Below are 27,502 nucleotides of genomic sequence, written 5' to 3' on the forward strand. Positions count from 1 at the left end.
ATAAAATCTATAAAATGAAAACTAATATTCAGATTCCAAGGCAAGTTTGTCTGTGTATTTTATCTGTATATCTATAGCTGCGGTGAAATAACAGCGCATAAATAAATAAATGAAGGAATAAGAAATTATTTTTAATATATTTCAACTGATTAATTAGATATTTATTTATAATTTATATCCCAGGAAGAGGAAAATGGTGGAGAGGAATTGGTACTAAAGATATTAAATGTAATTATTTGGATGCGGCATTTATATTTTAGCAACGGAAGAGAGTAAACGTTACTTTTAAGATTTAAATGTTGAACATCGGGGCCAAAATATCGTAATAGAAAGCATCTGAATAGTATGTTTTTAATATGTTAATAAATTTTGATCCTTTTAATTTACTAAGCACTCAAGAATTTCGGTCATCTTGTAAATTTTTATCTCATATTCGTAACATCAAACTTAGCGACTTAAAGATAAGAATTGCTGAATTTACTTATTTGGCAGAAATACCGAAAAAAAATAATTTTATATTTCTACATTATGCAGGTTTTTAAAGATAAAAAAAATAAGCGATGATTAAAAATAAAGACAAGTTTTTATTGCATCACTTTGGAATCTAAAAATTATTATAATTGGCAAAATATATTTATTATTTTTAGAGAAGATTATTATGCCGATTTTTTTATGTTATATTGCTTGTTATGTAATTATTAAAAGCTTGAAAATATTGGATTTTGTTTAGTCTCGTTATTTAAATGAATTTAGTATCGTTATTATTTGAAGCAATAATAGTTGATCATTTTCTTTAAAATTAAACTTATTTTTTAAAAAACGAAAAAAATTAAGTTTTAAAAAAGATATATATTATACAGGGTGTCCCTAAATTCATGGGCCAAACTTTAAGGTTAGATAAAATACATATAAGAAGCAATTTTTGTATAGAAATACGGGGTCGGAAATGAAATGTGTAGGGCGGAACAAATAAGTGTAAGTAAGTACAAGCAAGGTATAAAAATGTAGTCTGATATTCCAATTGATTCTATTGAGAACTTCAATTCAAAACTTTCAGCTACTGCTGCAACTGTTCATGAAATACCAGGTATTTTTAAAGAGTATGCCTGTAAGTTGCTAGACAATAGTAGGCCTGTATCAATGCTGGTGGTGACACTTTTGTGCACTTACAGTAATATTATGTAAGTAAAGAGCTTTCTTTTCATTTTCTCAAAATTTGTTTTCCGCCGAAACTTTTCATTTCCGACTCCATATTGTTATACAAAAAAAAAAATGCTTCTTTATATGTATTTTCTTAATCCTTAACCCTTTTTAGAGCCATGGGAAGTATGCTTCCCACCAAATTCATCAATTTTTGAATGAAATTATGTAAGTTAGCAGACGTTCTGACAAATTTTTCAATAAGATTGAAACTTAGATCCTTCAGTTCCTTATCTCACACAAAATGGTGTGTCTTGATTTGTTATTTAATTATTAATTAACCAAAATAAATTTATCTAATAAGCGAAATGAGTCACTTTTCTTAAGCCAATCTCAATCCTAAAAGTATTTTGATTTAACATGACTAGAAAAAAAAATGCCTTCTAAAGGGTTAAAGTTTGACCCATGAATTCAGGGACACCCTTATATATAAAGTGTGTGTGTGTGTGTGTGTGTGTGTGTGTGTGTGTGTGTGTGTGTGTGTGTGTGTGTGTGTGTGTGTGTGTGTGTGTGTGTGTGTGTGTGTGTGTGTGTGTGTGTGTGTGTGTGTGTGTGTGTGTGTGTGTGTGTGTGTGTGTGTGTGTGTGTGTGTGTGTGTGTGTGTGTGTGTGTGTGTGTGTGTGTGTGTGTGTGTGTGTGTGTGTGTGTGTGTGTGTGTGTGTGTGTGTGTGTGTGTGTGTGTGTGTGTGTGTGTGTGTGTGTGTGTGTGTGTGTGTGTGTGTGTGTGTGTGTGTGTGTGTGTGTGTGTGTGTGTGTGTGTGTGTGTGTGTGTGTGTGTGTGTGTGTGTGTGTGTGTGTGTGTGTGTGTGTGTGTGTGTGTGTGTGTGTGTGTGTGTGTGTGTGTGTGTGTGTGTGTGTGTGTGTGTGTGTGTGTGTGTGTGTGTGTGTAACGATGTATAAACGAAATAATAAATGAAATAGCTTTCAATAATTCGTGACATCAACTGAAACTGTCTCCAAATAAACCAAAATAAAATGAATCTACATTGATATAAATAAATTCTCTCTAATTGAAGAGAATTTTACTAATTCATTAAATTCCCCAATTATTATTTAGTATCTTAATTACTCATATTATTTTGAATTAGGAGTGTATTTAAAATGTTGCTTTAATCTAACTAAACGAAATTCCGAATTTATTAAATTTGTGAGAATAATGGCCTTACTAATAAGTTAACGTAATTGAAAAAAAATACATCGTTATCTGATAAAATATTCAAGTGAATAATATTTGCACACTAACTTGTAATTTCTGGAACAATGTTTAATCTATCTCCCGAATAACAAAACCCCAGAGGCGGTTAATTGTTTAATAATATATTAGTGGAAGTTTAACTATTAGCAATCATAAAGCAGTTATTAGCCCTATCATTCAAGGCAGACAATAAATCTAAATATGAAATTTCAACATTGTTAAACTGGTAAATAATTCGATATTCTTGAAGATAGTGAACGTGTATAAATCCACAGAAATCACTTATAATCTATGAATTAATGATTATTATAATTTCCCAATAAGTTGATAAAATTAGTTATAATAAATCAAGCGAAAAATAACAATGGGTGAAGTATATAATAAAATTATCAATGTAATATTTTGCTATCAAGATTTAGAAATGAAAAAAAAGCTATTAGTATTTCACAAATTTTGCTATTTTAAATTTTATTTAATTTATTAGTATCGATAAGTGTTTATCTCTTCCATTTCAAAATCAAATTTAAATCTTATGGGAGTTGACCGAAACTTAAAGAATCACATGGCAAAATGTATTCAAATTTCACATTATCACAATTTGAAGCTTAAAAATATTTTGTGATGAATATATAAATATATCAATGTACATAAATATTTAATTAAAAATTTTAGAGAGCATGGTTCCTGGGGAACCAGATGGTCACCAAAGGTGACTAGTTCATTAAATAAAAAAGCTATTTGTGAATTAGTGAAAAAAAAATATTTAAAATGTGTTGCAGACAAAGAATATATTTCGTTAAGCTTCCATTCGGTGTGTTGCTATTTTTCCCATCCAAAATTAGTCAACTCTTATTCAAGAGGGGAGAAACAATGAAAAATATTATTTATTTATTATGAGATGTATGGAAACATAAAAAATTACCCATTTATCTTTTTATCTAATAATAAGTATAATAAGTCTTATATTAATAAGTAATCTAATATAAGCATAGTTTTATCTAACATAGTATAAGTTATCTTTTATCTAATAATAAATATAACCATATTTAAATATATCAATGTTACACTAAGTGTTTGATATAAATTGCGTATAATCAATTCCTCTCAATACTGCTTGACATATGGTACAAATGACAGTACTTAATTTTACGCGTTTCAACTTCCTCTACTCTCGTTTATATAAGTAAGATTACAAAATGTGATTATTCCTTACAATAAAATCGTAAATGGCAATTAAAATTGCTACTTTGAATTAGGAAACATGTAAAAACTTGAAATTTCAAATCATATATTGGTGGGTGGACCTACATTACGAGATATAAGGACAAATATCGAGATTTCTAAAATTTTACTGTTTCTTTATAAAATAAAGCGTTCTCTAACACCCCATAATAACCCCATCCAATATTAAAATAATGTATTACATCCCACTCTCAAGGGTAGGATGTTCGAGTTCAATTTAATTTAATATAAAAGTAAATTGGCCATCTTTTACCCTTTTTATCTCCGTTACAGTAATTTAGGAAAGAAAAGCAAACAGAATGGTTAAATTTATATGGAGATTATTAAGAATGTCTTCTGTTATAAATTATGTCTTCCGTTATTAATTTAGATATAAAATACTGTGCCACTTTGAACTATCTTTGTTTCTCTTTATATATGCCATTTTGAACAATCTCTGTATTTTTAATGTATTTAAAATAATTATCATGTAATAATTTAATAATAAAATATAATAGAAAGTATTTTACTTTTAGTCTTGAATACAATCGAACGTTTTCAAAAACAGAGACATGAGAATAAAGAGCAAACGAATTTAAATGTGTAACTGGTGACCTGCTATAGCTTGATAAATCTCTTTAAGTTATTTATATTTTTAGTTCGATCTCTAATTTATTTTTTTATCAGTATGGCAACGATCTGTTGTCATGATTATATAGGAAAGAACGTGTTATATACCCGGCCTTTATTTTCGCAAGATGGTTGTAAACATTTATACTATAATTACAAAATCTTAGTTCATTCCAATTAGATCTTCTTATGAATGATTCTTACGCACTTTCAATTACTCTAATTTTCTAGTTTTCGACGATTTCAGTTTCTAATCGAAGCTTCTCGACTTTTTTTTTTTTTTTTTTCATTTTTTCATACTACGCAATTCAAGACACTCATTGTTCTCAGTTTTTTACCAAGGATAATATATAAAAGCTTTGAAAGTGTGGGTTATTGCCAAACTGGATCAGGGGTGGTCTTTCTCTGATTCAGGTCTAAATTACGATCTGCGGATGAATGAATGAAATGCATGGATGAAGTCCGTAAAAAAGGTTGCGATTTATCTGTAGCTAAGTCGGACTCTTGAACCTAGATGGCGCTACTGAAAAACAAGAAACGCAGACTTGGCTTGAAATCAAGCGCATTGACTTCTAAAGTCAATAGGCTTGTCTATGACGTGCCATTAAAAACAACAGATAAAGAGCATTGCGCTAATTTGTTTTTGGATTGATAGCAGGAAAATCCAGTAGATGTTAAACAAATCCCGGAAGTTTCTCGTTTACACTCTAATAATATCTTTATATACCTCTCTTACTGTAGTAAATTGTGGGCATTAGGACAGTCCGTGAACAGAATCAGTGCTCATATGTTTATTTCCGAAGTTCTGCACATAAGCGTTCTTAGGTTTGCACCGACAACTTTCAACCAAATTAAAACAAAATTTGAAACAAAACTACAATTTTATACACATCAAAAATCAAATTTCATTTATTTAAATTATTGCGTTTTTGAATGTTTGTTTTTTATAAATATGCGAATAAATAGACCCAAAGCCTGGCAAATCTTTGATTGGTTTCAATTAAAATTTTGGTTAAGATCTGCATATTTGAAACTGAAACTATATATGCTGAATTTCCTTTATTTTTTTACATTTCTTAACCATGCGAAAATACAGACCAACAGGTGGTTAAATGTAACTTGGATTTTATTTGAAATTTGATCTTTACACATCGAAAAAATACATTTTTGAAGAAAATTTTATTTTAGTTATCGGATAGACAGAGAAATTTGCTGCAAATGGATTTCCGTTCAAAATTCGATAGGAATCTATAATTGTAGTGCTAAGACTAAATGCGAAATTTCTTCTTTCTAACTAAAAGCTTCGTGTGTGTGTGTGTGTGTGTGTGTGTGTGTGTGTGTGTGTGTGTGTGTGTGTGTGTGTGTGTGTGTGTTAAAGCGTTTACAAACAGACAATCAAAAAATAGAAAGACATAAACCCAAAAATTTGGATTCTTGAAAATCTCGACTTCGAATATTTTTGACGATAACAGTGCTTTATATCCGAGAAAGTAAAAAGAAAATCGCATCAAAACAGAACTACAAGGCGTGTAGATACAATATATTATAGAATATGCAAAATTATGTTTATTATAATGACTATTGTCTCGTGAACTAAGTCCATAGAAAGCATGTCACCATTGAACTTCACAAAGAGAAGGTCAATGGTCATTCTACCATTTTCGGAAGATTGGTAATCTTGAAAATTAACAATAAAGAAAAATTGGAAGAGGATTACCAAACCCTAATTTTCATTAACAGCTAAGTTTTGAATTTATGAATATTTTTTGTTAAAATTTAAGTGCCTGTATCTTAAATAAATTAATATATTCGTTTAAAACGAAGCAAATGTTAATGTTCTCTTATCGGGGTAATTTTTCAGAAAGTAATAAATGGGTCAATGATTAATATTTTATGCCCAATTTTAAGCAATCCATTTCCTTCAGAATTGAAATTAAACACTCGTGTTAATAATCATTTTAAAAAATGAGTTACAAATTAAACACTATAAATAATATTTTGAATGCAAAGCAAAATAATATAAAGCCAAGATTATGTGCTAAAGTAAAAAGTTCATGGGAAAAAAATTTTTTTTGCATGTTTTTAATGGACAACTTTTTTAATTCTGCTTTCTGGGAATAACACCTCAATTCAAATAATGTTTTTAAATAAGTATAATTCAACACATATAAGATAAATTTATCGGGGAATTCCTCGTTATAATCAAAATTATAAAAGGAAAAAGAAAACGATCGCATTTCACACTGTTGACTATGAATGGACAAAAATTAAATAATCTGAAATTTTGAGGCAGCAAAGTGCTTTAAAAGAATAAATATATATAATGAAAAATTTTGATTTCAAAAATTGCAAATTTATTAAAAGACTAGGATAGCAGTGAACATTTATTTTAAATTTCATGGCTATTAAAATTAATTCGAAAAATATATTTCATAGTCACGAATTCTCAAGCGTTATATGTATATAATGACGCATTTTTTTACACGAATGCATTGAAGGACTTCTGAAGATTACGAAAGAATCACACTTAGAATAAACAGTAGCACACAAGCAACAAATTGCAGTTAAATAACCGCAGTGGCACAAAGCGCTTAGATAGAACTTGTAAAATCAACATTCCAAAGAAAGCTTTCGCTCAACTACTTACAAGAGAATTCATTTCAATTGCCGATTACTGATTTACTATCGTCTATGCGCTGAAATTTTTATATCCCCCGTGTTAAAGCAGTAGATGTTTGAGAAAGTTATCGTATCTTCGTTTTTAATCGATGTACTGATAAAATTATGACTATTTCTTTGTCATTTTTGAAGGCAAATACACCAAGACAAGGGGTCATTTAGCATCCATCTGAGCTATCTGTAAAACTTACTTCCTCACGATGAAGCGAGTGGCACCTAAAGAGATGCCCAGTTTCACTGAAGTCTTAATGTAACTAAACAAACTTTTCTCACTATCATAATAGTAATATTAATGTTTACTTACGTTGAGAAGTCGCTGTAGCACCGGGCCCACCTTCCGTTGCAACTTCCTTTACACTTTACACATCTTGCTAAATTACAGGGAAAGTCACTTCCCATAAGCTTTTTGTATCATCACATAAGATTTAGTTGATGAAGTTTCGAGGAAGAACAAAATTTCAATGTGTTTGTCGCATGTCGCCTACATTTTAGGCGTAAGAGAGACTGAAACACTGAATATGTAGCCTGTTGCGAAGGCCATTATATTAACATCATAAGTGTGAAATTTGCATAATCTATTTTTCATTTACCCCGCTTCATATGTAATATTTAAAAAAAATTCTCTTTTAATCACCCTGGTATTTATAGTTTAATAGCCAATGAAACCAATATTCCATGAGAATAAGCTGGTAGTCAAAAGTATAAATCTAATACAAATTCATTTATAAATCTCTTATAGAATAACACAAATGTTCCTGGAAGTTGTAGTTCGTCCATCAGTGCTGTAGAGCTGTGGCATGTTATGAAATTATTTTTTAAACTTTAATTTTCTGTTTATATCGAAGTTTCCTACTTATTCTCTTTAAGATTTCAATGATCTTTGTTTATTTTGTCACTCTAAAAGTCCAAAAATAAAAATTCGGAAAAAAAAACTATAAGAATAGGAATATAAAACAGGAAATGAACCAACCAACAAGCAAGCAAAATAAATAAAAATAAAATAAAAATAAAAATAAAAATTTCGGATTTTTTCATCGTGTAACCCATGAAAACCAACAGTGCACAGAACTGACCAATTGACCTGATAGAAAAAAAATAGCTCTTTTCTCTCTTTAAATTTAGAGGCCCTTAACCTGAAATCAAATTAGGCTTGGACAGCGGACTCTTTTTCTCTCCCAACCAAAGTTCTCTGGGAAATTTTTTTCCGTCTCATTCTTCGACCATAAGTTTTTGTTTTGATCCTTGCTGTTTCGTCAAAAACACATGTCTGTTAATTATCAATTTTCTTATGTAATATGTTACTCCATGGAAAAAAAAACCCTTACTAACGTGGATAATTTTCTGAAACACTATTTTGCAACTAATAATTATTAATGTGTTGCAAAAAGGAAAATAAATTACTTTACAAGCTTAAATTCTATCTTGCACGAATATTTTAAAATTGTTACTGCGTAATTAATGAAATAAATGATGCAGTTAAATATGACCATCAAAAGGACTACATTTTGCAAGTAAAATTTCATAATATTGTGGAAAAATAATAATAATGATGATTGTTATTATAATAAAAATATTAAAAATAATAATACTCTGAAAATATTTTTACTTTTTTTTTCTAAATCAATTTTAGATGGTTAAATCACGATTAATTTTGGTTTTTCACCATTATCGCATACATTTAATTGATTTTTATTTACATTGATAGAATTCTAAAAGAGAAATAATGATTTTAGTGGAGGGGGTATAAATCTGTAATTATAATTTACGATAATACATTCTTCTTTAACCTATAATAGCGACGGATAAGTATTATAAAATCAAACCAAACCGATAAAAGACATGCAATTAGGGAAGAAAAAAGAACTTTTTTTTCTCGATTCCTCATCAAATCCATCTTCTTTTTTAATCGAGCATAAAAGACTCGGATTTAGGATGCAGTCGCTACCGCCATCTACGCCGATTCCCAGCGCCATCTATTATCGGCCGATCAAACGATCAGCTCCGCCTAGTGCAAATAGGCGACTGAACATGGAATGTCCCTTCGCAATGGCAGCTGCCGGTTCAGTTCTCAAACGATCTTCAGAGTAAAAGGAAGTGCAAGGGCACTGGGGAGGTTCATTCCATTCCTCAGACGATCAAGGGAAAAAGTCGTCTGCCGCTAAGTTGGGATGCGGCGGAATGAGAGTTGTTGATCTGGTCAGCTGTGAAGATTTCTCTTTATCTTTCAAGTTTGTTTGCTGGTTCTTTTAGAGGTCGAAAGTTTGAAGAAAGTGTCATGGTCAAGAATTCGATGTGATTTGAGCACGTTTTGTTTTGGAACAGTAGAGCTCGAAATCTTTTAAGAGATATTTTTATAGGAACTGATCTTTCGTATTAAAAAGGGGAAAAAGAGATTCCAGATAATATTCGTCTTGGTTGTTTAAAGAATATGGGTAAGTGATATGATTTTATAATAACCAGCGCGTTTAGTTTGCATTTTATAGTATCTTGAATAAAAGAAAATCTGAGGCATCAAAGTATTGAAGAAAATGAAGGGAATTAAATGAATTCCGCATAAATTTTTGTGGGTCATTTTAATAATAATTTATGTATATATTTTAATGTATATTCACAAGTTATTAAGAAAAGTTAACTTTAAAGTTTTATTAGATTTACTTTGCTCTTGTTTCCATGAAAAGTTTGTACTGAAATCTGATCGATTATTCTTAAATGTTTCTTAAAATGCACCATAAAGTAATAACTTTTCTTTTTAAAATGTGAAAACGTGCAATTCTTTCAACTTTTCACTGTATATTTTTATCACTTGACGAATGTCATTTCGAGTTTGAACTAAGGAGGAAAAAATATTTTTATTTGAAGCAAGATGTTTTGTTGCCTAAAAAATGTTAACAAAAAAGTTATATTGAAAAACGTAATACTAAATTTACAAAAAGATCGTAAGAAAAAATTTTTTTTGCATTATCCAATGAATGTACTATTCGGAGATTGTTGTCTATTCTTTTGATAGATAAATACTCATAAATTCGATATCAAGCAAAAAATATACAGCTTGCCTGGTTATTGAAATTGAAAATAAAATTTTTATTTCTTTATTACATTTAAAAGATATACACTATTTAAATATTGTTTTGCGTTATACTGCAGAACGATTCGAGCTATTTTTTATCCTTAGAAAAAAAGGTTTCTTTTGAAAATTTTAAGATTTTACACTTCGAAAGTGCGAAATTTTATTCGCAAAATTAATATTTGCAATATTTATTGAATTTCTCCATAATCTTCGAATTTTATGTTTTATCATAAGTCATAATTATTCCATGATTATAAAAGTAATAAAATTTGCAACTGAAACTATTTGAATTTAAATTTAGATTTTCATTATAAAATATTTGTAGTCAAATTCGAAAGTATGCATTTCACATAAAATAATTTCTCCTTTTGGTTTAAATTTTTTCTCAGATAATAAAAGAAATTATTTTAAAAGAAAATGACGCAGTGTGTTTGAATATAAATAGAAGTTAGGAATTAATTTTTTTAAATAAAAGAAATATTTATTGTAGTTATATTACGAAATTTTAAATCCTGTTCTCCGGTCTCTTTAGGTAGTAATTATTGTTGTTAAATGATAGTAAAAACTGAATTTGATGAAAAGATATTCGTACCAATAGAAAGTAATATTCATTTTTTTGCCTTGATTTCAGGTGTTAATCTAATATTTTCATTAAATAAACAATTTTATTCATAGCAATTACAAATATATACGTTCATTTCAAATTTTTAATCTCCATGATCTAATTTAGTTTCTAAAACGATCTCAAGAAAGAACTTAGTACTTGCAAAGGATTCTGAAGCGTATTATTATACGAATAGAAATATATAATCATAAATTCAAAGCTTTTTAGTTATGCAATGTTTTGCTTTTTATTTTCAAAAATAAGAGTTCTACCAATTTACTTTATGTGCAATATAAGGTTTTTAGAATATGTTCATTTGTATAAGCAACAAATGCATATTAAAATTATTTACGAGATTATATATATTATTTATCTTATATTTATTATTTATCTATTAACATGATTCATAAATGTTGTCGTTTCATTGATTAATAAATGACTTTGAATCATTTTTAAATCTGTTATATGCTTTCAAATGAATCAGAAAATAATTTATTGCAAATAATTTATTTCAAAATATAAAAGTTTCTTTCATTTAACGATAACTGCTTTTCTCTTGCTTACTTTTTTAACTATCGTCTGCTGCATAAAAAAAATACTTGAAATTTTATGCCTTATAAAATATAACTGTATTTATTCTAAATATAAAGAGCATTATTTGCTTTATTTACAGAAGAATAAAAACGAATCAATGATAAAGAGAAGTTTTAGATGAAAAGAACGAGAAGGTTTATATTTATCTTGAGTGTTTTTTTTTTCTATTTTTACTTGAATCTTCATATTTCAAATAATGTAATACAAAACTTACAATAAATATCATTATATATCGATTTAACTTTTTTCTAAATTAAACATCCGTAAAGATAATTTAAAATAAACCGAGTTTTATTATTTGCCTTATAATCAACAAACATGTCATTTAAAATGTTATGATTATTTTGACATATAAAGAAATTTCCAATATTAACTTGAGAATTGCATTATTTTAAACATTATCTTAAACGTATTGATTGGATTGATATATTTCTATATGGCTATTTGTGTAATGGAAAAATGAGGTAATGGCCATGCTTTGTCAATTTCGCCAAATAGAAATGAAACCTAACTCCTATTTCCTGGGATGATATTTAAATAGTGAAGTTCGGAATAATTTAATACTTTGAAAACTGTTGTGGGATATACAACATTTTAAAATGATGTTCTTATTTTCGAAATATTGAAATACAAATTACGAAAATTTAATTATAAGAAGGTAATTGGCAATTTGAAAAAAAAATTGGATTGCAGATTTAATTTTTTATTTATATTCTAAATCTTAAATAATTTAATTTAAATTGATATTTTGAATAAAAAATTTTAGATTACTTAAATATGACGGCTATTCATAAGCGAGCTTCTGTTTTGAATTTCAAAAATAATTTTGATATTAAAAAAAAGTTATAAAATATTAATTTTTATTAAAATATTTAAGATATAATTTCATGAAATTCAAAGTTCTCATGATATCTTTCTGTAGATTATAATAAATCCCATAAATGTGTTTTTCTTACCATATTTTAATGATTAATTTATAACAGCATCTGCCTAAAAGTATTTTTCCCAAAAATAAACTTTTCAAAATTAATATCAATATCCATGGAAAATGAAAACGGTTTTAATTAAATCTCGCGATTTCCTCTTTAAAAAGTGTTTTCGCTACCTTTGAGCTGAATTCAAGCATTAATTAGCTTTTCTTTACAACGTAATCTTCAGCATTATATCTTTCAATCACAAGAAGTGCTTTCACAGGTTGTTTTACTTTGATAAAATTAATTGAAATTATTTCTCTCATTTTTTACGCTATTTTAAGATCTTTCAAATGTATTTTTCACCTGATAAAAATAAACAATTAACATGATGCAATTTTCTTTAACTCTCTATTGTTTTGCAATTTTTCGGGGCAATTTTTCAGAATGTTTAAATAAAAGCATTGTAGGAATCCAGTTTTTGAAAGATGTGCTTTTATTATGTGAAACAATTTGTGTATTATTTATTATTACTTTTTTTTTTTCGTTTTCAAACGATTTCATATTGTTTATATAAGAAAATATATAAGCGTTTATTCCATTTTTCTCAAAAGGAAAGCTTATTTTCTTTTAAAAAAAGAGTTAATCTGCTTGATTATGTGCTTTTTTTTTGACATTTACGGATTTCAGTATTTATAAGTTAAAATATGGTAAGAGATGAAAAAAATATTGTTTTATGAAAAAGAACATAGAAAAAAATAAGTATCGGCATTGGTTTGCATAAAATTTTGCATATGTTAGTAGCTATCCGTAAGTATGTATATAAAAGGTAAAGAAGAAATAAATTCGTTTTATTTTAAAAAATATAATGCATCTGAAATTAGTTGTTAATTACATAAAGTGTACAAAACTTTCTATATGTTCTTGAATTTTTCAACTGCTTATGCAATTTTCAAAAGAAACAATAAAGGGTAAAGAGTTAATAATGTTTTCTCAAATATATCAATGACGAATTGGTTAGAGCAAGTAATGTACTACTTAGTATTTTCTATTGTTACAAAAAGAAGTTGGGATTTCAACATTAATGATAAATTTTAATAGTATAAGAAATTACTATTATTGATTAAATTTGTAAATAGTTTGGAAAATACATGGGAATTAATCATTGCGCAAGAAAAAGAATATTGAAGGGCAATCTTGTCATAAAATATCATAAATGCTCCATAAATTGATTTAATTTCTGTATCATGCAATCTTTCTCGTTTTCCATATTGTGCTTAAAAAAACATAAAATGTGGCATTATATTTTTGCGTTTCTTTTTCTTTCATAAGGAAAATACTGTTATGGGTTTTTCTAGGCATCTTTTAATACTACCTAATCTACGCGTTGATTATCGTCGCCAGACATAATTGTTTTTTTTATATACACGAATTCAAATTATAAGAATCTGGCAACTTTGATATGAAAGTAATTCCATTATGTCAGTAAATTGTTAACGATATATATTGATTACGCTAAATAAATTAGATAATATTTGATTTCATTAAGTTTTATTCATAGAAGTATAGTAGTTGTATCTAAAGAGGATTACTTTTCGAAATACTATATTAACCAATTACTAAATAGAACTAGTATTATTAGCCAATATTAGTAAAAAATAACGAAATATTTCGGATAATGTTTTTTCTGTATTTTTTTCTCATTTTATTAAAAACCTTATCAGGTAAGGAAATGGAAGAAATTGGTTAAAAAAATCAAACAGATATTGATCGAATGAACATGGGTGGATATTGGTCTAAGAAGTTGAAAAATTTCAAAATCTGATATTTGCGGAAGTATGGTATGGAAGTATTTCTGCAATACTAGGAAATACAACTATTGTAACGACTCATCGTTTTTGATAACACCGAATATTAAACTCATTTTGTTTATTGTAGAGTGATCTGTAATGACTCATTGTTTAAGTCAGGCTTTGAGGTTTTAAGCATATTATAAGACAGAGCACGGAATGTTAAATAATAGCAAAACTTCGTCGCGCTCTGCAACGCCACAACAATATAAGGATGTATAACTTAAGATGATAGATTTTATACACATCAAGAACACTTGCATTGCTGATCTTCTAATGTAGATCTTGAAATGTTGTAATTTGAATTCTACTTGTAAACATTTTATTTTGAAATTAGTTTTAAAATTATGTAGCTTTTGGAGAAAAGGTAATTTGTTTCGCATGGGTTAATGCAAAAGCAGAGGTAATCCACGGTTTTGGACAATTGCTGAGAATTTATGACCACATAAACTCGTTATAAAATAAACATAACAGTTGCTCGGTCACCTTTAGATGCCTTGCCAATGTCAAGTGATTGCTTCAACAAGTTCAATTTTCGTCAAACATTTAAACATTTGGTAAAAGAATAGCATAATTTTCATTTATTTCATTAATATGCAGTCATAAAAAATACATCCTAAAGAATTTTAATTTAGAATAATTGATTCAATTCCAGAAGTATGCAGTAAATAAATATAATAGAAATTTTAGAATTGTTTTACAATAAAATTACTATATATATTGCCATATGGAAATATGCTAACTTAGTTGTTCATTTCCTGCTTTGGGAACAAAATATTTTGTATTTGCAAAAATAAAATGTCTTGTATTGTTTTGTTTTCAAAATTTCAATGTAAAGGAGAAAAACAATATAGTTGGGCATTTATAAAAAATATAAAATTTAAGAATTTATAGTAAATAATAAAGAATTTATAGTAAGTTTGAAAAATCAGGAAACGTCATTTTTATTCTTTTATTTTAACAATGTTTGGAAATATGAGTACCTTTGATCTGAGGATTTCTTAAAAAAGAGCAATAATTTAAAGAAAATATTTTAAATTTTTGAATCTTAAGCGCAATATTAGCTTAAGAAACTTTTTATTGAAATTGAATTTCTGTTTAAGGCATCAAAGTAATTTATTCTAGTTTCACAATTCGAGAAAAAAGTTAATAAAAAAAGTACTGTTCTTCAAAAGCGCATACCAGTTTGCGTAGTATAAGAATTATATACTCTTAATTTATTTTAAGATGAAAAATCTGGGAATTGTTTGGAAATATTGTCAATTTCACTTTCGTTTTAGAATATCTCTTCAGAGAATCAATCATTTTTCAACGGAATGGATAACATACATCTGTTCTGTAAAATTAAGGTTAAATACTTTCTTGCATTCGTAGGGTACCGATTTGCATTCTCCGTTTACTTGAGTTTCAATAAAATCCAACAGTATCAACTGTATTGTTCATAATCAAGAATCGATTTTTTTATAACTTTTAACTTTAAATCGTTCTATCGCAAGGAAAAAAGTTCTTTCTTGCAAAAATTTGACATTATAATCTTGGAATACTTTAGGTAACTCAAACTTTCAAGACATACGTTATGATTGGGGCTTTGATTTCTTCTGTTTGGAGTTATAGAAAGGTTTTAAAGATACACTAATTTCTACCCAAACGACAATTAGAAATTTCAAAAGTTCTATTACAGAACTTTTTTTTAAAGCTTATTAGCTTGTTTTCTTATCTCTAGAATTATTATCCTAATCTCTTATTTGTATGGATATAGCATTGAAGATAAATATCACGCCTATTAAAATATATATTTCTTTTTAGTATTAACTGATAATTAAATGTAAGCTAAAATGTCACAAAATATTATATTCAATGCCTTTGACATCTAAATATTCTATTTCAAAACTCTGAATAAATATAATTTAATTCTTAATTTTACTTTCAAAAACTAATTTAAGATTTCAGTAACGTAAAATGGAAATTTCCTTCTTAAAATATATGTGAATATTTTGATATATACTTTTTCCTATCTTGGTTGAAATAACATGGAATTTATTTTTTCTGATAAAATATGTTCTCAGATAATTAACAATCATTGATGCGTTTTGGATTTGTTTATCTTCGTGAGAAATCAAATCATGTGACATTGTTTCTAGTTAAATGGTAAAAAAAAAATATTTTTTTATTTTAAATGTATTGATTAGATTATCAAATGTTATGGAATACTAAATTTTTCTATCGAATTTCATCTGAAAACTTAAAATTCTTAATATTAGCCTAATTTAATTTCAGTTGAACAGTATAAGAATCAATTGCTTCTGTTGGTAAAATCCCCAAGCACAGTTTATAATGATTGTTTTGTATAATGTCTTGTTATTATTGTATTACACGTTTTGGGGAAAAAAACTATAATGAGTCAATAATATTTACTTTTTATCGATAGTAATGCCAATAATTAATCTAATTAGATATTATAATATATAAATGTACATGTAATTATTGCATTTGCAGCTAATTGCTTGAGTTTCTGTTAAACTTCTATGGCAATATTAATTGATCGATTATTTCTAACGACTTCCATTTTGAAAGCTCTTTAACTAGTTAATTGTTTCGACTTCTTAGGGAAATGCATATCTAAATTGTGTCGCAAACATTTAGCGATGACTCGTCAAACATAGAGTATATGTAATATGATATTATATTGTATTAAAATGACTTATTTTTTTATTTCAATAATCATATTTATTTACTTAAACTAATGTACATTTTTTTATATATGAATATTAAAAAATACCGCCTCTTGAAAATATTTTAAAAAGATACAAAATAATCCTCATCCCGATTTTTATTACCATTCGCGCTATTTCTGAATAGTCTAAAATAATTTATGGTTGCTTAATTGCTTCTGGGATGACTGATACAACACAGCGATACATTTAAGAAAAACAATTCTTATTATATGTGGGGTTTTTTTAATAATAATTCTTAATAATCTTTTATTTGTTCTTTTGATTTCTACTTTGCTTCAAAATATTTTAAACATCCTGAAATTTACGAATATGTTTGAGTTTTTACTAAAATTGCAATTCAAAACTGCTAATTGTCACTATTTATTACTCATGACGAATGAACTCGTCATAACGGAAAATGTTGTGCTTTTTCCATGACGATTATACTCTTCAGAAACAGTTAACTAATTGAAGAACACTAATGTAAAATTCCATCATTTCATTCATTTTCATGCCATTAGATGGAACACTGTACGTCAGTATCCGTTTTTGATGCTTCCTAATTTCCAGAATCGGTATGTTTAGCATATAGCGATGTGTTTGACTTTTCACCTCTGTCAGTTCTTGAATCAGAAAATTATAATGTAAAGGTCTGTAAATTCCCAAACTAAAATTTTCAGTCAAATGTGGGACCCAATTTACAGCAATTAAATCATACTTATTTCGAAATTACCCAAGAGTTCTTGGGGATAGGCTTGTTAATTTTAAACCATCTGGCGTATGGACTTGATAATTCTAAACTGTTAATTGATGTAATTTGAATTTGAGGAAGAAACCGTATTTTGCCATCAATTAAATTATGCGCATGTGATCTGATGTTGGTATTCTTTGTAGTAGAAAACGTGTTACTTATGTGTTTGTTACCTTACTGTAACAAACTGCGTCTTTTTTAATTATTGAAACAAACAAAAAATGATTCCTGATCAATAACTTCGTATCCTGTATAACATTCGCCTAGCTTTAAAATGGATCGTTACGCTAACTTAAATAAATCTTATTCAGTTGAGCTTAGTTCGTATCCTGAATTTTGGTGCTTCCTAACTTCCAGAATCGGTACATTTAGCATATTGCGATGCGTTTGACTTTTCACCTCCATGTTGAATCAGTTCTTCAATCAGAAAATAGATTGTAATTCAAAGAACTCCGAATTCCCAAGCCAAAACTTTCCATCAAATGTGTGACTCAATATATGGCAATTAATTCATAGTTATTTTGAAATTATATGAGAGCTCTTGTGAGATGGACTTGTTACTTTTAAAATATTAATTGATGAAAGCTATTTTTCAGAGTTATGGCAGAAGCCTTAAATTATCATCACCTAAATTATGCGTATATGTTCAGAGGATGGTAATCTTTACACTAGAAAAAGTCGCTTATGTCTTTGTTACCTTACAGTAACAAACTGCTTTTTTTAATCATGGAAGCCGAAAAAAAAACTCCTGATTAATGAATATATATTCTGTATAGCATTTGTCCCTGTATAAAATGGCTCATTAAGCTAACTTAATCACACCTGTTCAATTCAGCTCAATTGGAATCAATTCATTTTTCAATTTACATGCAGGTAATTTAGATTTTTTAAAATGATTGAGAAAAATAAAGCAGTTGTTTAATATCATAGTAGATCAATCAAGCAATGAAACAACACGTTTTTAATATTTCATGCGAATTTAATGAGCAGAAAGCTTTTGGGGTTTTAAAATGAAGCAAGCAGAGGATCGGATGTTTACAGGTTGAAACATAATTCTAAATTTAAACATTTTCAAATTTATGGATGGATTATTTCACGAGATAGCCCAAGCTGATGCTTTGAAATTGCGCCGGAAACGAGAGATTGCACAATGGAAGTTTTTTTAAATAACTTTTTTTGTTACATTTTGCCTCAGGTAGAAACAGACGGGGCAATTTAGAATTCGTCACGCGTTTCGAAGGACGGCGCACTTGCATCATTAGCCCCTAACTTCCCAAACAACGACTAATCACCCCTCGGTCAAATCGAAATGGAAGATCAAAATTTTCCTTTCTTGCTCACTTAAACGATCATTTTTACCTTTTGCTGCGAAATCTCATCATTCACCAAGTAATTTTTTTTTCAAACCAAAGAAGAGAAGAATTATCTTAGCTGGCAATGAGCCGATTGCCTTGATTAATGGTTATCGGTCGTTTTATCCTACTTTTGCTGAAGAGATCAGCTCACAACACACTCGAGCAAAGCCTCCCCCTTGCCTTACCCCTTTCATCAGTTCCGAAGGTCCTTCATTCTAAGCCCTCCCACCCTTGACGGAAGCGTTGTTATGTCAGTGTGTAAAAACTGAGCCATTCCTCTCGCACATGTTTGTTGATTAATGAAGGCGGCCTTAGAACTGCTCAAACATTTATAGCAATATTTTGCCATGGTGAAGAAAATCATTTATCACTCAATAAATGCATATAAATGCTTCGTTTCGGAGTGGAAAGGTTTAGAAAAGAGCTTCGATTTTGGAGTAATTAGAATAATCTAGATTCCGGACAAGTAATTAGGATAATCTAGAATGAATGAATTATTTTTTTTTCATTTATAATAAGAACATTGCTGATGTATCTACAGAAGGGAAATTGTTTGTCTCCTGGGAATTTTACGATGGTTTACTGTATTTTGGTGTTTGTTATTTCACCAAATCTACTATTTAACCGCATTTTCATTTCATTGCTATTATCGGAAGGTTGAAAGTTTCTTAGTCTTGAATAAATTAAATTATAGCAAGAGCATGGTGAAAATAAATGATTACTTCTTCTTTGCAGGATTTTTTTTGTGTTGTGAAATATATAAAGGTGATATAATTCATGTTCTAGAATAAACGAAAAATGTTTAAAATGATCCTAGTAAAATATACAATTTAAAATAATTAAAAAATAGAATGATGGAAATATCCATCATCATGCAAATTACATGTTAATATCAGTACAATTCTAAATTTCTCTGTGCCTCTATTCTAAATTTCTCCACTCATTATTGCTTTTATTAGCAAAAAATCTCAGATTAGTTATAAAAAATATTCAAGAAATTGCACCTTTCTGCCAAACACAACAAACAGCGGAATGACAAGTTCAAACCTGCTATAATGATTGACATTTGATTTTTTTTTTTTTTTTTTTTTTTTACTCCTATATTTCTTATTACGCAATAGTCGTGAAAAAAATTGCCAGCAACAACCAATTTACCTTACTCCTGTTTTGAGTATAATTTTTTGTTCACTATTATGATGGAAATTTTTATCATACAAAGAAGGATTAATCATTAGCTGACCTTTCAAAATTTCATTATGGTATTTATTGGTGGAAGAGGTTTCGTTTCGTGGTTGAAAGATGACACGATTAAGAAACGCCTACCCCTAAATTTTGTTGTATATCTGAGTCGAAAGTCAAATAGTCTCGCACTGATGTGACTGGGAGTTTCAACAGTGATGTGTCGTCTTCTTCACCTAAATTCTGTTCAAACTTACTAGATACATCGCGACACTAACCCGTCAATGGCTTCAAAATAGGAAAACAAAATAATAATTAGGATATTTAATATTAAGACTAATATTTACTTTGAAATTCTATCTAGGAGACACAGCTTTGAAATAAATTTATAATATGAAAATTCCTTTAAACATTATTGATTTATAAAAAGAATTTTTAAATTTTTTTTCCTACTTCATAAATTGTCCATCCATCATAAGTATGACCAGTCTATGATCTTAATTTTTGAATAACAATCGTATAGGTTTTATGTAGCAGATATCCGCTTTCCATTTCTCGCAGTTCGTAAACACATTCTTTATTCTTTGACGCGTGGGAGCTTGAACTCAATATATGTTACATTTTTGCAGCATAAAGAAAAAGGCTACGTCTAATAAAAAATGAAACCGACTGTATTTTTTGACACTGATATGAAATTCGCGTGCAGAAAAAGACTCGAGAAAGCTTTGTGGGAAACAGAGGAAAGAGAAAGAAAGAAATTTGATTCAGATGGTGAAAATTAATTCAAGCAGGTAAGGTCGTGTGATTTATATGAAAAGTTTCAACAAATTCTGATGTTTTTCTATCTTTTTGTGATAGAAAAATATTATATTAGTAATAAATATAGGAATACTGATTTAAAAACATATATCAAAAGACTTTTACGAATTTAATCTGATGAGCCAAACGATAAATTTAGCTTATAAAAAGTGGATTTCGAATTAAATATTGAATTTTAAGCCATTCAATGACAAAATATAACAGAAAAAAAAACGCAATTGAAAATAAATGAAAGCATATAAATCTGAATGATTTAATTTGAATTTTTGTTCGGAAAATTTTAAGAAGTCTAAATATGAGTATATAAAAAAATAATGATGAAATTGCTTCTGATTTATCATAAATATCTGAGCTATCTTTAAAATTTTATAAGAGTTTGTATTTAAAATAACAATATTTACTATAAGCTACAAGCAATTTTTATAATTTTTTCAATTTAAAAAAATAAACAAGTATTTTGATATTTATTTGAAGATAGAATGGAATTTTAATTTTTGCCGACTTCTAATAATGACATTTATTTTTTAACTAGAAATAACAAATTATGTAAACAGCAGAATTTTTATCCTGTGAAATATAAATGCGATTATAACTCTTCTTTGATCCAAAACTCTAGAGAAATAAGTATGTAATCAGTGTGAAAACGTAAAATGTCTGAAATCACATGCTTGAGCAAAAATACTGAGGAAATTTGACGGAAAAAAAAAATAAGATTAGTAAGTAATGGTGGGCTGACATTATATTTCTGTATTGATCCTTTTAATTGAAATTAAATCATTTATAAACATTGTTATTTTATAAATAAATTCGATTAGAAATTGAGTTGATTATATTTAAAATTAAATTGACTAATAATAATGAATTAACATATCTAGATTTCACATTTATCTGTTTATTATTTTTTTAAAATTTAAAATAATAATGGTTGTTGAAATAGATTTAAAGGCGCTTGAAAATACTAATTTGATTATATTAATACTTCTAAAAATAAATATATATTCTCACAAATGATAATTTAATAGAATTACTAAATTAATAGAAGTACTAAATTAATAGAAGTACTAAATTAATAGAAGTACTAAATTAATAGAAGTACTAAATTAATAGAAGTACTAAATTAATAGAAGTACTAAATTAATAGAAGTACTAAATTAATAGAAGTACTAAATTAATAGAAATTAAATCGCTGTTTTACCAACAGGGCAGTGCAGTTTAAATACAAACACTTCTCAAAGATTATCAAATACTTTGTTTCGCATTAAATTTATTAAATTCTATATTTTAGTAAAATAAACGACCAACGTAAAAGAAACTGAATTTTCATTTATTATATTAAACAAATTAAAAATATGAAAACTTTTACAAAGCACTCTTCTGTGAATATCAACATAAAAACAATTATTCTTTAAGGCATTCAAATCCATTGAAAAATAGCGCAACAGTTTTCTTCATTTACGAATACCCATATGGCATCCTATCCGCCTGATGTTTTTGTTTTGAACAAAACAATACATCCCACTTTAATACCCTCTAATATAATGAGTAGACATAAATTTCTTTTAGATCTAATAAATTATAGTTTAGCTGGAAAGAAGAATGGTAATATCCCTATCCTTTTACGCAAATGCACCAGTGCGAGGCCATTTTTTTTCGGGATACATAACTCAACATGTCGAGTTAAGTTGAGTTGTCCGACGGAATCGGATCGATGGTTCTTGTCATAATTCTGAGAGTGAGAGCCTCTCTGTGAGCCTCTTTAATCAATGGCCTTTATTGCCCCAAATTTAGAAAGAATTCTGGCATCTCTGCTCTTTAATAAAGTTACGTATAGGGGGAAACCGTAAATCAAGGCATATAAACTTCTTTTACCCTTCTTTTTTACGTATGATATTCTCAGGATTAACTTGGAATGAGGTTTCGTCAAAATATCAAGCTGCTTTTTAGCGGAATTGGGCGATTTTTTCCCCCTTTGTTCTATTTTGTAGTGTAAAGGATTATTTTGTTGCAGTATTTTGCTATTGTTTGTAGGCGTGGCATGGGAGATAAGGTGATATTGCTTACTGATAAATTCTTGCCGATGTGCATATAATTTATTTTTGGATGATTAATTTTAGACTATATTTCTGAACATGTTTGTAAGGCAGAAATACGATTAACAATTTTTACATTTCGTAAATAATTTATTATAATTTTGTAAGTATATCTTACAACAACCATGTATAGTAATTGGGTGCAGTATAGTGTATTCATATATGGAGGGTTGTAGTGAATTAGGTTTAGCGTTCGGCGATATAAAAGTAAACATGAAAAAATAAATTTTCACTGGATAACATTCAAATGGGTAATAACATATGATACATTTGTATATTGGCAAGAAAGGTAACTCTTCTTTTTTTATTTCTCGTATATTTAGTATAGAGAAAGTATAGTAACCGTCAAAAACTTTGATCTCGAGATTTTCATGAATCTCCTAATTTAGATGGCCGCGATGGCCTGGTGGTAAGGTCTCGGCTTGTGAGCCGTAGGGTTTCAGGTTCGAGACCCAATTCCACCGAAGAACCGTCGTGTAAGGGGGGTCTGTTGCACGTTAAATACGTCATGCCAAACGTCCTCCCGATGGTGTGGTGTGATGTGGAAGAGTGGAGAGGGGGTGCCAGCTCAGGTGTCGTCCTCGTCATCTGACCGCGGTTCAAAATTACAAGGTCCATCCCAAAATAGCCCTAGAGTTGCTTTACAACGGGACGGTTAATATAAATAAACTAAACTTAATTTTAGATCTCCCTGAGTTCGAAAAACACATTTTTGGAACATAAAAACCATTTCTCTAAACCGGTGGAATTTGGTATACGGTTCTTTACATCAAATTTGCAGATTTCTATTAAATGTTGAGTAAAATCTGATCGAATTTCGTTTATTCGAATATAATTTAACAAGTGAAATACAAAACGGAGAGAGCTAGATGGATAAAATTCTATTTAACATCTAGAGTCTTTACCTTTTTACCTTTCAAATTTTGAGCCAAATCCAACACGGGATTGAGCATCTGTCTGTCTGTACTTTCAGTAGCATGTAAAAATGATAATGATAAGACGCGATAACTTAAATATACCAAATTCGATATGGGATTTTGTGACTACAAGTGCAGTTTTGTATCAAATCTGTGTTCCAATTGGTTGGAAAAAACGTATCTAAAGCACAAATTCGTTTTTTCATATATTAACGACATGCTAGAGATTAATTGCTAAAAGCATACCAAGGATGACACGATAAATTCAATAAAAATACAAAATTCAAGCCGAAATTAATATTTCATAACTATTGTACATCAATGCCATCCAAGATATTCTCTGGCATGATAGGTTTATCAGAGAGTACGCGAGTAAGTTTGGGGAGAGCACAGCGGCTAGTTTAACGAGGCCATAAAGTGCCCCCAAACTTTATCTAGGAATCAAATTCGATCTCAAAGACAACCGAACGTGGTGCGTTAAATCCTTCATAGAGTCGATTGATTTACTTATTTAATGTAAAGAAATGAAATTATGTTGAAATAAAATTATGAAAAAAAAAGCTCATCAAAACGTTTGTACTTCGTCTGCATGAAGAACTATTTTTGTGCATATGCAAATTCACTTTAAATGTTTAAATATTAATGCAGTTTTCAATTTATTGCATGGATTGACTTTTCAGCTCTAACAATTTTATGCAAAATTTCATTAATTAAAGATTTAGAATTGCACATTTAAGACTAGCCTTTTTTTTTCTTCTATATCGACTTTGTCAAACTGATTTTTTTTAATTAAGAAGCAATGCCCCGCTTCAAATGTTTAAGAAATTCCTTCATTACTATAACTTTTCAGGTCAAAGAAATTAACTTGAAAATTTTTCAAAATCTCAAGATTATAAAAAGTGACTTAATCATAGTTAAATTCATAATCTATTTCAGCAAATGCTAAAGAAATAGATTACTAGATAATCTCCTGTAGTATTTAACTTTAAAAATATTTAAAAACTTGGTAGAAACCATTGATAAATATGCGACTGAGATCCATAATTCAAAAATATTTACTTCACACACTGCAATTATTTAAGCAACAACTCAGAGCTGCTTTGTTTTGAAAACTATATATTAGTAGAAAAAACAATTTCTTTGTCATTATTAATATATGAATCGGGATGGAATGTTGACGTGTTTCAATTATTGATTAAATTTTGCTCTCTTGCTTTTTTTTAATTATTTGTTCTAGAATGGTCACAGATGTTTGCAGACTAACATGGTATCTTCGGCGTTTTTTGCTTCGTCGCGGTTAATCATTGACATAAATACATATGCACTGCTTTCGTGCGATTAATACACGATTACCATTAATAATCAAAAACATGTGTATATAATTTATTTTGATTTTCAGCTTTAGAAATTTCGTAATTCCCTTTTCATTTCAAGGACGGCTTAATTTTAATGTATATATTATAAAATGTTCTTTTTATCAAATTGTCATATTTCGAATATTGTTGGTGGCATTCCACAGCACTGCTACTAGCCAAAATTTCTATTTTCATAAAAAGAAACAAATACCAATTATAAAAAATTTGAAATAAAAACCATTGTGTATTTGAGAGACAATTTCCTGAAGTTTGGTAATTCTTGGTAACTTACTTACCGTTCATGCACAAGTGAAAATATATTATTCTTAATCTGGCAAAAAATTATATTATTATTTTTCATGTATCGGAGTTTATTTTCTATATGAAGCTGATTATCAAAAATACGCTTTGTCTTCAACCTATATTTATTTTCGCATTATTTTTTTAAATAAAATTAACCCACATTGTTATGTCAATTAACTTAATCGAAGAATTAATTGCTCATCAAAATGTCAAAAGTGCACAATTTCTTTTCTACTCTTTTTAATCTAATAGATGATTTGAGGGTCATTAATTAATTAAAAAAAGAGATGAACGTTTGTTTACGAATGTGTCACCAGATTGTCGTTTGGATGAGAAAGGTTAGACAAAGATTAAAGCAACGAAAAAAAAAGTAAGGAATTTGTAATCATGACATAATCAGCAAAACAGGCTGTCATTCGCCTCCATTTGCTGCAGAGGTAGGTTCGATTCTAATAGAATGGAGGATAAGATGTTATTGATCTATAAACATATAATAAGTGCTAAATTATTGGATACAGAATGGATTTTTTCTTGAAAAGAAATGACTTTGTTGAGACAAAAAAATAATAAATAAATAAATAAAAATAGAAAAGGTGAGCTTTTATTTAATCAGTAAATCTGGCTGCAGCTCGCTTCATTTATTTATTGTCAGTCCATTCATTTCTGCTAATTAAGACGAAGAGGGCTGTGTTCTGGCCTAGTGATAGCCCGTTTTCCCCTTGATCTGGGCGTCCCGGGTTCGAGTCCCGGGTTCGAGTCCCGGTTCGGGCATGGTGACTCTCTTCCCTGTGTTCTATCTGTGAGGAGTGTAAAAGAGCCTCCCTGTAAAAAGGGGTTGTGCAAGCGAGTGTGTGAGTATCATCTTCATATGAGCTAGAAGTCAGACTTAAGCCCCCGGGTACTCAGGGGTCTTAAGTCAGAAGCTACTGCACCCCTCTTTTCCCGATCTCTTCTCTTGGTTTGAATTGGTGTTCAATCCAAGGGGGATGAACAACAACATAAGAGGAAGAGGTTTACATACACATCTTAACATACGTATATCCTCATTTGTATAAATTATTCAATGGATTAATAAATTATGAATTTTAACGCACTATTTAAAAATAGGTGAATAACATATTTCGGATATTGTTTAAATGTCTTTATATAAACTATTCTAAAGTAACAATTACCCTTGAAATGTGTTATTTAAAAATGTAAAATTTTAGATAACCGTTCAAAGAAAAAATTTTCTATCCACCGGGAGTGGTCTTGCTAAACCTTTCTCGCATACTCTCTATTAAAAGCGTTATCCCACAGAATACCTTGCATGGCATTATCGAATAGTAATGAAGAAATGTTAACCTTTGGCGAGAATTTACCATTTTTTATTGAATCTATCACACCAACCTTGGCTAGTTTTTTGGCGATTAATCCCTGGTAGAGTTAATTGTATAAAAAAAATCAAACTTGTGCTTTAGAGGCTTTTTTTTCTAACCCAAACTAAAATTTAACACAACTGCACGTAGTCACAAAATATCATACCAAATGTGAGATATTTTAATTATTTCGTTTTTGAGTTACCGCGTTTACGTGTTTCTGAAAATAAAGACCAATAGTCTATCAACCCCTTGTCAGATTTGGCTCTAATTTTAATATGTGTCTATTTCATTGGCGTTAAATCTGTATACAAAATTTTATTTATCTAGCTCTTTTCATTTTGCAGTTAACCAAGTTAATTTATATTCGAACAGCCAAACTTCATCTGAACGGAGTTTGCTCAATATTTGAAAGAATCTATAAATTTGATATAAAATCAAATTTTATTTGTCTGGCTCAAAGCATTTTTTTCTTTGTCACAAACGGATATTTTCTAATAATGTGTTTTTGGAACTCTAGCACGTGGAGATTCGTCAAATTATCGAGTTCGAATGTTTTGACGAATGCAATACTTTCTCAATACTACGTATCCCAAAAGTAAAAAAAAAGACATTATTAGAAGATGAAATGTATTTTCTTTGTTTTTCAAAATTTTAGTATCCATTCAATCGGTGAGTACAATAAACGCTTAAATCAAATATCACAGTAG

The 27,502-nt window shown here is 28.7% G+C and overlaps 1 protein-coding gene across 2 annotated transcripts in view; it reads left to right on the forward strand.

Annotated features, from left to right (window-relative positions):
• Window positions 1-27,502, forward strand: part of LOC129966174 (uncharacterized) — a 448,724-nt gene that overhangs the window by 25,453 nt on the left and 395,769 nt on the right. The window contains exon 1 of one of the 2 annotated variants that reach the window (XM_056080587.1): window positions 8,963-9,357. The exons of the other annotated variant lie outside the window; for it this stretch is intronic. Coding sequence (XP_055936562.1) covers window positions 9,354-9,357 — 4 coding nt within the window. The 5' untranslated portion in view covers window positions 8,963-9,353. Of the gene's footprint in view, window positions 1-8,962; window positions 9,358-27,502 lie in introns of those variants that run through there. 2 annotated transcript variants of the gene reach the window in all.

The sequence above is a fragment of the Argiope bruennichi genome, chromosome 1 (assembly GCF_947563725.1).
Source record: "Argiope bruennichi chromosome 1, qqArgBrue1.1, whole genome shotgun sequence".
In the NCBI taxonomy this organism is placed as follows: Eukaryota; Metazoa; Arthropoda; class Arachnida; order Araneae; family Araneidae; genus Argiope; species Argiope bruennichi.